Source organism: Peromyscus maniculatus, chromosome 16, assembly GCF_049852395.1.
Source record: "Peromyscus maniculatus bairdii isolate BWxNUB_F1_BW_parent chromosome 16, HU_Pman_BW_mat_3.1, whole genome shotgun sequence".
Classification (NCBI taxonomy): domain Eukaryota; kingdom Metazoa; phylum Chordata; class Mammalia; order Rodentia; family Cricetidae; genus Peromyscus; species Peromyscus maniculatus.
In genome coordinates, this window is record NC_134867.1 from 31,636,694 (window position 1) to 31,653,033 (window position 16,340).

At 39.4% G+C, this 16,340-nt stretch overlaps 1 protein-coding gene across 1 annotated transcript in view; it reads right to left on the reverse strand.

Annotated features, from left to right (window-relative positions):
• Positions 1–16,340, reverse strand: part of Themis (thymocyte selection associated) — a 194,951-nt gene that overhangs the window by 92,033 nt on the left and 86,578 nt on the right. The window contains exon 4 of the mRNA XM_006991444.4: positions 11,498–12,549. Coding sequence (XP_006991506.2) covers positions 11,498–12,549 — 1,052 coding nt within the window. The remainder of the gene's footprint in view (positions 1–11,497; positions 12,550–16,340) is intronic.

Genomic DNA, 16,340 nt, shown 5'->3' on the forward strand with positions numbered 1-16,340 from the left:
AAACTCCTGCAAAATGATATTCTCTCCCGCTCTGCTAACTTCTCCACCATTTTCGTACTAGGTCTGAGCTGAGAAGAAGACTTTAAAGTCTTTACCACATTAAAGACGTTTGCTCCTGTGTCAAGATGGGAGACTGGCTAATAGTGCTGGATATGACTATAGGTTCTAAGTCCTGCCTAGTCCAGAAACCCACTTTTAAATGCATGAAGCTGCATTTTGTTCTTAGGTTTGGGGCCATCAGTATGATTCTAGAGCTATATATTAGGTTATATATATGGTGGTATTTTATTTGTACTGAAATGTGATTTTCATTGTATGTTAATAAATAAAGTTGCCCGGGGGTCAGAGCTATTAGAGCCATAGCAAGATCGTGGTGGTGGTGGCTCATGCCTTTAATCCCAGCACTTGGTAGAAGAGCTAGGTAGATCTCTGTGTGTTCAGGGATACAGCCAGCATTGGAGACATACGCCTTTAAGACCTGGAGGGCAGTACTTACAGGCAGTGACGAGGCAGTCATGTGTTTGGGTTTACAACCAATGAGAAGGCAGAACAGAAAGACTATTTAAAGGCAGACCCATAGGAAGTAGCTCTCTTTCGGGGAAGCTAGGAGCACTGCAGGAGATAAGATTTTAGCTCTGAGTTCTGACCTCTTGGCTTTCTCTTTTACATTGGTTCTGTGTTTTTTATTTTAATAAGATGGTTGGTTACATCTATATATATACATGTATATACCTATACATGTGTCCATATGTCACTTTATTGCAGGGATAGCTAATATGGAATCATGCATATATTTGTGCCTGAACCCATATATGCATAAATAGTGGAAATATAAAATCCATAGAACAAAATATGAATTTTATAAAGCTGCTGCTGCTCTTAACTTGTTTTTATTTATTGTCTAATGAATAAGACATGCCTTCATATAAAAGTCATAGAAGCACATACCAACATATGAACACATAATAATGAATATTCATTGAAGCTATGGTCTTAGTTTAAAATGCCAGTGCTAGGGTGTGGCTGAGTGATAGAATGCTTACTTAGCGTACATGAGTCCTTGAGTTTGATTCCCAGCACAGACAGGAGAGAAGAGAGAGAGGAAAAGGGGGAAGGTAGGTGAGGGGAGAGAGAGAGAGAGAATAGAAAAAAATGCTTGTCTAACATACATGAGTCTGTGAGTTTGACCAGCGGCAAGGGAAGATCAGTCTGAGGATATAGCTTAGTTTTAGGGTGCTTGCCTATCATGTGTAAGGTACTGAGATGAAATACTAACATTGTCAAAAATAAATAAATAAAGTAACCTCTGTAAAATAAGTAAATTGATTTTTACATAAATACAATGTAGCAAAGCATAGTAAAACCCAAAGCATTAGTTAATAAATAGTATTTATATGTTTTAAATAATCCCACAGTAAATAACCAGTGAAGTCAATAATGCATAAAGCATAGACACACAAGTATACATATATACACTCTATGTATATATTGCATATATACATATATCCACACATATGTTTGCATGTATGAACTTAATATGACTCCAAAAATGTTCACACACATGTGCAAAATAAACTCTTTTGAAAAGTAGTCGTAGTAAAAAGAATCAATGAAATGCATTGATGGCTGGTATGTGGATAAGTCTTAAAGAAATGTATTTCCAGGCTTCTAAAGCACAGAATCTAGTTGAGGAGATAGAAAGGTAAAAGAACATTTTAGCAATCTGTAGTAAATCAATAAGTGTGGCAGGAATGTGTGTGATCTGTGGTAGAAACCCAAATTAGGAGCACCAAGCACAGGTCTGTGTTACATGTGGGGAGATAGAGGAGAGCCAGGGAAGTTTTAGAAGTCTAGTTCTAAGCCAGACATGCCCATGCATGGTTCTTGCAGGATGATTGAGAGTTTGTAGCTAGCTTAGGTTACATAGTAAGATACTCATGTCATAAAATAAAACAAATTATTCTAACCTTAACACTTAATGATAGTTCTCTTCAAGTAAAAATACTTTTTTTAATTTATTAAAACTTTATTTAAAAGAGATTTCAAATAAAAACATCATATATTTAAAATTAACCAGACCCCAGTTCTGGTCTTCAGAGCAAGTTCTGGAACAGTCTCCAAAGCTAAACAGAGATTTCCTGTTTTGAAAAACAAAAAGAAAACAAAAACTTAACCAGATCCAAAGTCTATACACCTCAGAGGACTTCCACTCAGAACAGTCATTCTGAAGCTGTGAAGCTTCACTCTAGATTTTACACTTTCAGTATCAAATACATTTATATGGACTTATGCACACTCCACACCCAAACAATCCATGTCAGAGTGAAAACTAAAAATACAGTGTTATATCCTCTTTCATGATTCATGTCCATTTCCTGTATTAAGTTCTAATATCTACCCTTACTTGTCCTTCTTTGTACATATTGTACTATATGAATATCTACATTGATTTTCATATAAATGTATATTATCCTATAAGCCTCAGTCTTCTTGTCTATCAACTAAGGATACTAATGATATGAAGAACAACATTAAAAAGACTTAATTATTATCGAAAATCTAATATAGCCACAACCAGTGATTAGCAATAAATCATAAACATAACAGTCGGCTGGAAGTCACACAGAAAGAGGTGCCTCTTCAGATGATAAAGAAGTCAGTAAGATGGATAATTAACGAGTACGGCATGAAAAGAAACAAAAAGAACAGTTACAGGTTGGACTCAAAAGTACAAAGCAGAAATGATGGGATCCTGTGCTGAGGAAGTGTGAAATCCCAGCAGTGTTCAAGACACATAAAGGGAGTGGGATCAACAGGAGTAACAGTTGCTGAAAGGAAAGAAGAAAGAAAAGAAGACCATTTCCAGATGCGTGCTTTAGACTAGTCAATCGATTGTGCTGGTATTTCCAGAGATGAGAAATTGATAACGGAGATTGAATGTTAAGGAGGGATTTCTTGTTTGTGCTCTTGCTTTTTCTGGTTGCTGGCTTTGTTTTAGACGGCACAGTAATTGTTATACTGTGCACTTGTACCCAATTGCTGTCTCTGGGAGCATTCAAAGTATCCCGCACCCCTTTCTCAGCATTGGGCCAAAAAAGGGCAAGTCCTGAACATGGCAGACGCATATTTATGAGTTCTGTGGCAGTACCAGGTATCTCCTCTTCCTGATGACTTCCTAGACCTTTAAGTACCCTGCAGATGGAGGTGCAAACTCCCTGTACTTCAGGTAGTACTTCTCTAGCATGGGACTTCTTTAACGGATGATCATTGAGCACATTTAAACAGATTGTTTGCGTTTTATCATTTGTTTACATATCTGAGTACCTGTGCCTGTGTGCATATATGGAAGGGTACCAAGCAGACTCCTAAGAGGGCCTGGGAGTCCCTAGAGCTGGAGTTACAGGTGGTTGTGAACCATCCAGTGTGAGTCCTGGCAACCAAACTTCACTCCTGTACAAGAGCAGCAAGCACTTTTAACTGATGAGCCATCTCTCTAGCGCCTTAAACAGATTTTAGAAGAAAATCATGATATAACTTCTAGTGAGTTCATGAATGAACGTATATAAATAATTAACTCCACTGAAAGTCATTTGATATGCATAAGAAATTTGTGCATATGGGGGCTGGAGGGTAGTTAAGAGCCTGGAATTGGAGCTAAAGATGGTTGAGGATGGCCATGTGGGTTCTGGGAATCGAACCTGGAGCGACCAATGCTCTGAACTGCTCACATCTGTCTGTTTTCCACCTAACACTTTGTTTATTCATGCTCAGTCCACCTCTTCCATAAGTTTCACTGTTTTCTTCTGCATTTGGTAATTGACATCCCAAAGGGTCGCACTTCAAACTCAACTTGAAAATGATGACTTATTAATCTGTGCCATGCTGTAAGAACAACAAATAAATATCTGATTTTTTTTTTTTTTAGTGTAAAACTTGTGCCTCCTAACTAAAAATGGCCATATTTTCTGAGAGGCTCCTCCATGCCATCCATTTGTCTTTTTTTTTTTTTTCCAGATTCAAATAGGAAGTTTTTAAGGATGTCTGTTTTCCATCCTCAATGCCTGTGGTCTTTGAAAACTGCTATAATGAAAATCTTCTCCGTTCAGAGAGAAAGAAGATTTGCAGCTTCTACAATGACGTCTCTTTCAACACTCCTAATACCTACAGCACATCCAGGGAACGCAAAAGAAAACAAAAACCATAGTATTTGGGATGGAATCCTGTCAATGACGACTGAGTGTCTGCCGCGCTCATCTCTGTATATCCCCGGAGCCTGGATGTCTTGAATAAGATTCCGCTGTCACAGCTAAGCTCAGAAGTGACAGGCCAGTCGCCGCAGCAGCTGCGCATGTGTTCTTTCTGCAACGCGCAGAACCCTGGCTCTCCTGCCTTTTGCAGCCCCAGCTCGCACTCTGGGGCAGCATTCCTATTTCGCTTGTTACACAAAACTTGGCCATCACTGCCTCCCTGGCTCCTTGCCTTAACGTCTCCTGTGGGTGTTCTTGTCCACGGAAGTCTAGAAATTCCAGGAACAAGTGGACACAGGGGGCATTAAATGGCCAAACAGAGTTCATGAAATGCAAGATTTCTGGGCCCAGCTACAGTCCCTAAAGATGTGGAATATCTCATCTTTCAACCGAAGGTTTGTTTTTCCTCTCCAGTTATAGGTCCTTTCATCAGAATATAGGAGTTACATTTCTCCTTTGTGGTACCCAAAAGCTATAGCCATTTATATCCATGACAGGCAAAACCCCATCGAGGCTATGTTCTTCCAAGCTACCTGAAACTAGTTCTGACACAGAAACCACACCTGCGAGCAGGAGTCTACCCTACATCGTTCCTCTCCAGGACACAGTGGCGGCATGGTTTTGTTTATTCAGCTATGTGGTAACATGTATCTGTCTAATTAAAACTCCAACTGCATAGAATTTAAAGGATTTTTTTCACATTATGTTATCAGCATAAAAGAATTGTGCAGATTCCCTAGAACACCCCACCTATGTTTAGATTCTGTACATTATTACCCATATATGAATATCGTTTCTCGCAAGTGATAAAATCCACGTCAAACTATGTTGACCTTGATGTAGTTGTCCTTCCTTAATATTCAGTGTCCCCTCACATGCTTCAGCCTGTACCTAAGTCACAGTCTTCAGGTTTCTACTGACATTTCTTTTGTCCTTGCTGGGGTATTGCCAACACAAGAGAATAATTGGTAAACTTACCATGGAAAAGAATTCTTTAATTGCACCTAGTTCTTATGAAATGTCCCCATATATTCTTAATTTCCAAACATCTTAGATGAACTAATAGTGCTGCTAACTGACCACAGATGGATTTGACTAATTCTTAATACATTTTAGATTCTTACTTTTAGCCTACCTGTACATTCGTTGCTACTTAGCATTGCAAGAAATGATCTAGTTAATGACCCATTAAGAAAGCAAAAGTAAACCCATATAATGAAGCATCTAGCAATCTTTTCTGTGCATATAAAAAGGCATTTTAATGAGTTAAGTGAGTCCGCATATTTAAACTCCGAATAACCCTCCCAAAGTGTTCTCCAAATTTAAAGCAATATCCCATGTAAAACCCCAAGACTCCCAGGCTTGTTTTAAATGGTGGCTCCCTGATGTTAAACATTAAAAAATCTTAAACCCAATTATTTCAAGAGCATAGATGAGAGAAAAACATTACTACAGTTATCCCAGGGAACACAAAAGATGGAAGCGTGTACTGAGACAATAAGAAACCATTGGTTTTAAGACTTCCTGGGTATGTTACACAGAAACTGACAGACCTGTTGTGTTCCATCAATGATCCACTGAGCAAATCCCAATCGTCATGGCGGGTAAAAATTATTGAAGATGAGGAAGCCAATAGGTCCGAATATAGGTAAATGGTAATGTCAGTGATGTTTTTAAGAGATTTCAGAGAAAAGTGCTTTGTTTTTAGGCACATGAGAATTGATGGAACTCACTGAAACAAGAAATTGTGCATTCTTCTCAATGGGCCGGTGAGGAGCCCACTAACACCACCCTTGATCCACCATCCCTGTGTAGTAGGTGGGTTACTTTATGTCGCATTTGTTTAACTCTGTGAAGCTGTGTTGCTGTGCCTGTGTAAAACACCTGATGGTCTAACAAAGAAACGGCCAATAGCAAGGCAGGAGAAGGAATAGGTGGGGCTGGCAGGCAGAGAAGATAAATAGAAGGAGAAATCTGGGAGAAGGCGAAAAAATCAAGGAGCCAGAGAAGGAGGAAGTCTCCAGGGGTCAGCCACCCAACTACACAGCAAGCCATGGAGTAAGAGTAAGATTTACAGAAGTAAGAGAATGGGAAAAGCCCAGAAGCAAAAGGTAGATGGGATAATTTAAGTTAAGGAAAGCTGGCTAGAAACTAAGCCAAGCTAAGGCTGGACATTCATAATTAAGAATAAGCCTCTATGTATGATTTATTTGGGAGCTGGGTGGCATCCCCTCGCAAAGAGCAAAAACAAACAACATCCCTATCTTCTGCTCTAACCTTTTTTTTTTTTTTTAAGCACATGCAGTCTGTCACAACAGGATTGCATCAAATCCTTCAACCCAACCAAAGTTGGAGATACTAAAACTGAGTCTGTACTTGCTACATAAGAGTTACCTGTTTTTTGCCGGGCGGTGGTGGCGCACGCCTTTAATCCCAGCACTTGGGAGGCAGAGGCAGGCGGATCTCTGTGAGTTCGAGGCCAGCCTGGGCTACCAAGTGAGTTCCAGGAAAGGCGCAAAGCTACTCAGAGAAACCCTGTCTTGAAAAAAAAAAAAAAAAAAAAAAAAGAGTTACCTGTTTTTATTTGTTGATTTTGAGAAGGGACTTCCCAGTACAACCTAGGCTGGCCTAGGGAAACCCTCCTGTCTCTACATCCCAAGTGATATGATGACAGGTGTGTGTTGCTGTGGGATGTTCTGTATGGCAAATGTGTTGCTCTGATTGGTCAATAAATAAAATACTGATTGGCCAGTGGCTAGGCAGGAAGGATAGGCGGGACTAACAGAGAGGAGAAAAGAAAGAACAGGAAGGCAGAAGGAGTCACTGCCAGCCGCTGCCAGGACAAGCAGCATATGAAGATGCCAGTAAGCCACGAGCCATGTGGCAAGGTATAGATTTATGGAAACGTATTAATTTAAGCTATAAGAACAGTTAGCAAGAAGCCTGCCACGGCCATACAGTTTGTAAGCAATACAAGTCTCTGTGTTTACTTGGTTGGGTCTGAGCGGCTGTGGAACTGGCAAGTGACAAAGATTTTTAAATACCTTTAGAAGGTATTTAAAAAAATTTTAATCTACTTTAATCTATGAATGTTTTCTTGGTTTAAGATTTATAAATCTTTAATTTTGGGAAAGTAGTAGACATCTGTTATTTTATATCACCTTAATTTTTTGCCTCTAGTTTTTGAGGTGGCCAGACCTGATAGTCTTCTTCACTGCTTTGGTTTGTTTGGATGCTTTTTGTCTCTTCCAAAGCAACTTCACACTAATGCAATAGTAGGAGGAGGTAGGATGGATTGAAAGAGCTTAGGCCAAAAGATATAGCCATGCAAAAGTATACTTAAGAACTTTGTTGTTAAAAGTCTTGAGGGATGAGTTTCCCCTCTTCTGAATTTCTGGTATGTGAGGAAATGGTGCTCTCCTTTCTGGGGAATGCAGGAACAAGATTCCATCTTGGAACTGGAGAACAAACTCAATAGCAACTTGATGCTGCACTTCCTAGCCTCCAGAATTCTAAGACCGGAATATTTGTTTTCTTTGTAAGTCTTCGAGTCATGGATTTAAAACTAAAACATTCATCAACTTGGCCTAGAGTTGAGGCAAGCAGTAAACTGGCTGAGTCACTCTAACCTATGTCTTTTCTCTTTTTCAATTCAGTCCAGATAATGAGACAGCTTTCTTTCTAGTATTGAAACTGAAATATATGATACAGGAACTCTTAGAAGTGTTGTGGCATGTGCAAACAAAACTAGCTGGAGAAAGTAAAACCAATAGAAAAAGAAAAACAAATATTACTGTAGCTATTCTCAAGATCCCTGCTCCCACTGGTTCTAAAGCTTAGCTGTGCCCTCAGGTTCCCCATGGGCACAGGAGCCGATAAAACTCACTTTAAAAGGAAGAAAATAAAGAAAAGGTGTATTCTGGTTTGCTTCTGTTAGTGTGATAAACATTGATCAAAATCAACTAGGAGGTATTATCTGGCTTAGAGGTTACAGTCCATCACGAAGAGAAACCAAGACAGGATCTCACGGCAGGAACCTGAAGGCAGGCAGTAAAGCAGAGTCCATGGAGCACTGCTATCTACAGGCTTACTTTCTCTTACTTCTTGAGCTCCCTTTATTACATAGCACCAGACCCCTTATTTAGAAATGGTACTGCTCATAGTAGGCTGCACCTTCCTATATCAATTAGCAGTTAATAAAATACCCCAAAGACATACCCAAAGGCCAATCAGATGGAGGCATTCCATCAACTGAGAGTCATTCTTTCCAGGGATATCAACGTGACAACCAAAACTAACTATGACAGGGTGAGGAAGGAGAAAGGAAGGAAGAGAGAGGGAGGGAGGAAAGAAGGGGAGCAGTTGGGGAAGAGATAGAAAGGGAGGGGAGGGAAAGGGGAGGAGGGAAAGGAAAGGTGGGTTATAGGTTTGAAGGTGGGTTATTTGTGGTACAAATCTCTTAGCTATTCAGGAGGCTAAGGCAAGAAGAACATGAGATTGAGGCTAGCCTGGGTTATACAGCATCACTGTCACAAACAAACAAACAAATCACTTTCCAGCAGTATATGGCCTAGCCCATATACAGAGATTTAGCTATTCAAGGCTTTTATTAATCCCTAAACATCTTTAAATCATATTTTGTCTTTTTATTCTTGCTATAATGTTACTATACCTTTATTATTTTAAATAACATAATTTTATTATCTTAGAGTCCAGCAAGTCAGAGGTCCAACCCAGATCTGATTGGGTCAAACTGGCATATCGCCAGCTAAGCTGTCTCTTTCTGGACCGTCTAGGGAAGACTGTCCGTGCTTTCTGACTCTGGAGAAGCATTGTCAACACTTTTTGTCCAACTCCCTGCCTCTCTCACTGAAAACAGGAACATTGTCTCTTTGGGCATTCTTCTTTAACCACATCTCACATAATGCTGTCCTCCACTGGAAAAGTTCTTTGTGAAGACTTCTGTAACACTAATTCTAATTGGCCTTAATAATAAAAACCTGGAGTCATGTATTATGGGGTGAAAGCTGAAAGATTGATCAGAGAGGCAGAGCAGCCAGCCACTAGTTCTTACCTCTATGAAGTCCTCAGCCAAAAAGAGGCTGAGCTCCTATCTCTTCCCACCTTATATTCTTCTCTCCACCTAACGATATCACTTCCTGTCTCTCTGTAAAGACCTCCAGACCTGTTGGCTGGCTCCACCCTCTGATCTTCAGGCAAGCTTTGTTAGAGCACAAACAAAACATTACTACAGACTTCAGTGCTTAAGTTAGATCTATCTGGATACTGCAGGATAATCTCATTATGAGGTCCTGGATTTTAAGCATATGTGAAAATTTCTTTTGCCATGCCTTGTTATATCCTGGTAGATTCTGGGAAGTTAGGTGTACACATCTTTGGGTGGGTGATATTATACAGCCCACTGATAAAAAATAGGAAAACATCTATTTTTCACTTTGAAGCAGGCAAGAATAGGAAATAGCTTAGTCGCTTAGAACTCTACTTGGCTTGGTTATATACACATCAGGCACTTGGCAACCTGAGACTTTCAACCCACAAATATTACACACACACACACACACACACACACACACACACACACACACACACACCTCTATGAACAATGTACACAGTAATCTGCTAGCAATATTCTATTCACCTTCTGCCTATATATAATTAAAATCAGATGCATGCTAAGAAGGGTCATACACAGTAAGCAAAGCCTATGTAAGCTTGTCAATTGAAATGGACAACCACCCAAACTATGTCCCTAGTCACCACAGGCATGCCTCACAGACATGCCCACAGGCCAATAAGATGGAGGCATTCCATCAATTGAGTGTCCCTCTTCCCATGTATGCCAAGTTGACAACCAATAAATGAGAGCCCCAAACAATAATGGGGTCCTTGAATACCTTCACTCATGTGGCACTCCATCACTTCTAAGGGTGTATTTTTATCGGTTCTATTGCTTTGCTTTGAATATTGTTTTCTTGCTACTCTTGAAAATATGTTTTTTTTTCTTCATTCTTGAAATAAGATGCCAAGAAGCTGGGAATACTAGGCCTACACCCTGACCACCAGTGATAGTATCAAAGTATAAGAATCAAAGAAACCCTTCACTTTAGCTAATCAGTTTTATTTTGGAACTGTTTTGTTTTGTCATGTTTTAAAAAAAATTATTCTTCCAGATAGAAATTTTTTGCTGGTTTTATCTTTTCTTTTTTTCTTCGAGAAAATGGCTTTGGTGATCCTTAAGGATTCCTCTAGCATACAATTAGAACAGTCTTTGAAATATGCAACTGCAAGCATATCCACATCCATCTATGAGTCTTGATGCCCAGTGCTACCATCGTTCCTGAATATGAGGAACGCACAGGAAGTATCTCTTTTACTAATTGTTTTGTTTTCCTTGTGCTTCTAGCACAACATCTGCTGGAACAGAACACACTCCCTCCATATACCACAGAACCTCAGCCACACACACAAAAATCCATGTATGTCCTGGGCAAGGACAAGCTCAGTTCAGGTAGCCAGCAGGCAGTGTTTAAGATTCAATGACATCAAGTACAAATGATGCTGAACTGTGGTCTACCATCTTGAGCAGTTGTGGATTTGATAATTCCGTAGAGATCCTGTGGTGCCTCTACGTTTATTGATTTTATTTTTCAGCGGAACTGTTAAAGATTACAATTCTAAGAGGCTTTATGTGGGCAGATGCTCACATTCTCACACACAGTTCTGCCAAGATATTTTTACATCTTTCTGCACATAAAACAAAATGAAGACATGTGTTAAGAGATGCATGTTACCAGTAAACTCCTACCCGCCCCCAGATGATGGGAGTTTATTGTATGCTCATTTCCTGGGTGAAGTATTAAGATAATTCTACCTAAGAAAAATGAGCCACGTTTCCAAAATAAAAGGGAATTTCTTCTGAGGTATCTGATTGATTCAACACGTTTAATTGTCAAAACCCATTGGAATGGCAGCTTTCACAGTCATAACCAAATGTCTTCAATTCTATTTCTAACTCAACACAGATTTCATGCCACATCTACTGGTGAAGCATCAAAGTACAACATGCTGCAACGGTTTCTCCTCTGCTGATGTTCATTCATCTAGCATGCATTGCACAGACTTGTTTCAAATTGGTAGGAAAGAAATGAAAGCAAGAAAAAGGCAAACTCGGAAGCAACTAGAAACTTATTATCTCAAGAAGAGAAAAATCTGTGAAATCACAGTCTTACCTTGGGAGACTTGGGTAGATCTCCTGTTCTTTCTTCTGCTAAACTGAGCAGGGTTAACTTCATTTCCTCTGCTGAGGGATGCTTGGGAGGGCGAGGTGGGGGATGTGAGAGAGAACTTTCATACCTCCTCATCATGTAATATTGTTCTTCAGTGATCTCTTCTACCAGAGTCCTAACTTCAATTGGTCCTGTATCCATAGACAAATTACTACTACTAACTAACTGAACCGTCATATTCAATCGGCCCATAGGAATTTCCCAACATTCCCCGGGGTTGGCAAAGTCACTGACAAGTAGGTAAGAGTCTGTAATATCCTCCTCCAACTGCAGCCCTGGAGTAGCTGCCAAAATGTCATCTTTAATGAAGAGATCTCTCACAGAGACCTTCACATTGAAGGGCCAGCGGAACTGTGTACAGAGCTCTGAAAGTTGGTACTGTTTCTTATCATGAATCACCTCTACAAAACCTCCTTCCATGTACAGAGGAAGCCGTGCTGCCTCATAGGACTTATTGAGGATTTTTTCACAGGCCAGAACATTCACTGTTCTTGTTCCCTCAAAGACGACTTCTGTGGTCTCTGAATGATGCACTAGGAACTGGTCCCCAACAGACACAGAGGACAGCTCTTTGTGAAGTGTATGGAAGGCTTTGGTGGCCACCACGTGGAGAGTTTCCTTCTCAGTCTTAGATATCTGCAGGTCATAGGCCGTTGGGAACTCCCGGGGTCTCCTTTTGAACTTGCCTTTGTAGCTACTGGGGATCAAGAAGTGTCTTTTAGGGAAATTGCTTCGAATTTCTGAAGCTAGGATCCTCGAAGCCTGGTACTTTTTGTGGATCACAATGGTTTTCCCAGGCTGTAAGATACTTGGGGACAGTTGGTTCCCTTGAGACACTTCGATGACTTCAGCTACTATAGGAAACTCTTTGCTGGTCATTTCAAAAAGATCTTCTGTAGACAGCAACTGAAGAAACCAGTTAGCATCATAAGAGTCAGTAATATCTTTGACTTCAACATCTAAACTGGGGAGAATCCGGACTATGTCCTTTTGAACTGAAAATGAAAAAGAAAAAAAAATCTGACATTTTGTTCAAAATGCTTTCTATGAGATGGTCTCCTGTTCCCATAGATAAATTTCATTTAGGAGGGAAAAAAGAACTCAAATAATCATGATATAATTTTCCTTGTGTGAGACTTTTCAGTTTTGAAACTTTATGATAAAAGAAATACATAGGTCAACATATTTAGCTCAAGACATAGACATTATCCAATCCCTTCTTATACCCCTATAAACCTTACCAAAAATCACTTCCTCCTTACTACTACAAATGGTAATCTGTGGTGGTATTGTGTTCCCCAAAATATTGTGCACCCTAATAAACTTACCTGGGGTCAGAGAACAGAACAGCCACTAGATACAGAGGCTAGAAAATGATGGCACTCACACCTTTAATCCTAGCATTCCAGAGGCAGAGAACCCCCTGGATCTCTGAGTTCAAGGCCACACTGAAACTGCTAGGCATGGTGATTCACGCCTTTAATCCCAAAGAGTGATGACAGAAAGCAAAAAGATATACAAGGCGTGGAGACCAGAAACTAGAAGCATTTGGCTGGTTAAGCATTCAGGATTTCGAGAAGCAGTTCAGCTGAGATTCATTTGAATAAGGACTCAGAGGTTTCCAGTCTGAGAAAACAGGATCAGCTGAGGAACTGGCAAGGTGAGGTAGCTGTGGCTTATTCTGCTTCTCTGATCTTCCAGCATTCACCACAATATCTGGCCTTAGGTTTGATTTAATTAATAAGACCTTTTAAGATTCCTGCTACAGTAATCACTCCCCTGACTCAAATGTTACTCATTCTTGCAAGTGTGCATACACTTTATGACATGTATCATACATACATATAAAGCATATAAATAGTTATGTGTGAAAGTTTTATAATTATTTGATAAGTTATTTATTTGATTTTTATTTGATAAAATTATATTTTAAGCCATAATTTTGAGACCAAGGAATTATTTGTAAAATTATTATAGGAACCAGTCTGGTAATTTAGGCAAAGCTCATTTATAAGGCTCCAAACATAACCATTATACAAATCTTATCCTTCAGGGTAAAACAACATAACAAAAAAACCCACAAAAAGTAATATACTTTTAGCATGGCATTAAAGACAGATGTTTTTTAAATGTCAGTGTTAACTTTTTTCCACCAGTGCTATATTTTTCCTAAATAGAAATGCTGTTATAGGGTGGGTCACAGTAAAAAAAAATACATATAGTAAACACAACTGTGTCACTGAGAACAAGTGAATTGGAATTCTAAGAACTCTGAGATTTAAGAGTCACTTAGAACATTGTGTTCATAGTACCTAATTGTTCTCTAGATTGTAATCTCAAAATATTATTACAAATATTCTTGAATTAAAAATGATTTTATAACAGCATATATTTTGCCATCTTTCTAACACAAATTTTATAAGCATTTTCTTAAGTTCATATTGTTTCCCCCCCCCCCCATGTGTAGTTACTGTAAGTCAGTGTTCTTGTTTGGTTGTTCGGTTGGTTATTGTTTTTTGAGGGGGAGTAGGTTCATTGGAATTGGGTAGAGCTGTGTGCTATGGGGTTTCTTATTGGTGTTTGTTTGTTTGAAGACAGGGCCTAACTCTGTAGCCAAGGCTGATAACCTGGAACTCACTGTATATCCCAGACAGGCCTCACCATGTAAAGATCCTCTTACCTCTTCTACCCAAGAGCTGACATTATAGACATGTGACACCACATCAGACACTTTACCCATGTTCTTGAAAATTAAAAACATGAGAGCTTAGAAAATACTTTCATGAGAGCTTAGAAAATATTAAAAATATTGTTTTATTTAAAAGCAAAATAAAGTTAAATCAGTGGTGACCTCTACAATTAAATGCTATAAAATTTATAGGCTCACTTAAAATAAGAAATAACAAAGAGAAGAACTCTAAGGAAAAATATATCCCAAGTTCTCTTATTTTTCAGTTCATTTTATAAAGCTTATAAGATTATATGTCACGGACTTCTTAAATCCATACAATTTTAGAAACTAAAACCTTGTTAATTAAATAAAAATTGCCAGTTTTCAGCATTTTAGAACAAGCTGTAGCTGGCCATCCTGGTTTCAACTAGAAATTGGTCGACTAGACGTCATTTGGAATTTTGAGGTATCTCTGATTTATTCCATCAGAACATCAGGGCCATAATGCAAGCCAGGTCCTTACCTATGTTGCATCATAGTGGGTGCAGTGTGCAAAAAGTAGCTTTCTTACTTTTGGAAGTTGTCATGGGCTCTGAAGAAATCTCAAGCCAAGCTGCCTAACCCCTGTATTCAAAATTTCTGTGTCCAAATTGCTCACCTATCGACGGTACTTCTATTTCTTTTTTAAATGTTTTTTTTTTTAGCAATTCAACATTTTTATACATTGCATTTTGATCATGTTCAACCCCCATCTATTCCCATACTCATCCCCTATTCCATACCCACCCAACTTTGTGCCATTATATATTTCTTTTAAAATCCATCAAGTCAAATTAGGACTGCCTATATATACACTTGGGTGTATAACCATACAGTAGAGTGTATTAGAGCGGCAAGAAGCCAAAACGCTAATAGAAAACTGAATTTCTCCTTCCCAGCCAGCAGCTATCAATTACCAATAGCTCCACAGCCGGGGATGAGACGCCATGCTCATCCTCCATCTCTGTGTTATGATTTGAGTTGGCTTGAGTTTGCACAGGCCGTATGCATGCTGTCAAAATGGCTGTACGTTCATATGACAGCTGCCCAACTGTGTGCAGAAAGCACTAGCCACCCACTGCCTCCGGATCTTACAGTCTTCCTGCACCCTCTTCAGCAATGGTCCCCAAGCTATGGGAGGAAGGGGTGTGATAGAGATGCCTCTATGTAGGGCTGAGGACTCCACAGGCACTTATTCTCTACACTTTGGCCAGTTACTTGTCTCTGTGTCAGTCTCCATCTGCTGCACAATGAAGTTTCTCTGATGAGAGTTGCGAGACACCCTAATCTGTGAGTATAATAAAAAGTTGCTGTGAGTTGGTCCTTGGATTTCTAACTCTTCTGTATTGTTTTTCATAATATACCAATAGCATTGGACAAAGCAGTTTGATTCCTTCCACTTGGATCTATTTTCCTCTTTTTTTGTATGATTTTTCTCTCTTTTTTTGTTTCTTTTCTTTCCACGCCACCCACTGCTCACATACACATGCCTTTTAAAGTGTCGTGGCTGTCATTCTCTATTTACACCCTTCACCTACAGTTCTCTATCTATAATCTTCGCATTACGTGTTTATGCCTTTAAATGGCATCTATTTGCTACTGTTCTAGCCAAGTAATTCCCCTCAATTCCATGTATCTGTTTAAGATTTCTATTTGCACACATAGTAGGTGGCTCAAAATTAACATTCTTGAAGTCTGCCCTTCCCCACAAAGCAAGCATTATCCAATTCTTTCTCCATCTTCTTTGTCTTTCTTCATTCTACCAATCCCAGAGACACCTTCAAATTTCCTCTTTTTCAACTACCTGAGGAACCCCACCCTAATCAAGACAATTCTTGTCTGTGCCACATCATTTCTTACCTGTTTTTTTTTTCCAAGTCTTCCCAACGATAATGCCAGATTTCAAAAGAGTAGCCAGATATTCTTTTTAGGAACTAAAATGATTATATCTACCATCTGTTCATAGAACCACAGTAGGAAATAAACCCAAGTCCTTACCTGGTCTGTGGTACCACTTTGATCTCATCTGCTAAGATGCCTCACTCTAACTCATCGCCCTCTCTCCGAGCTCTTGTC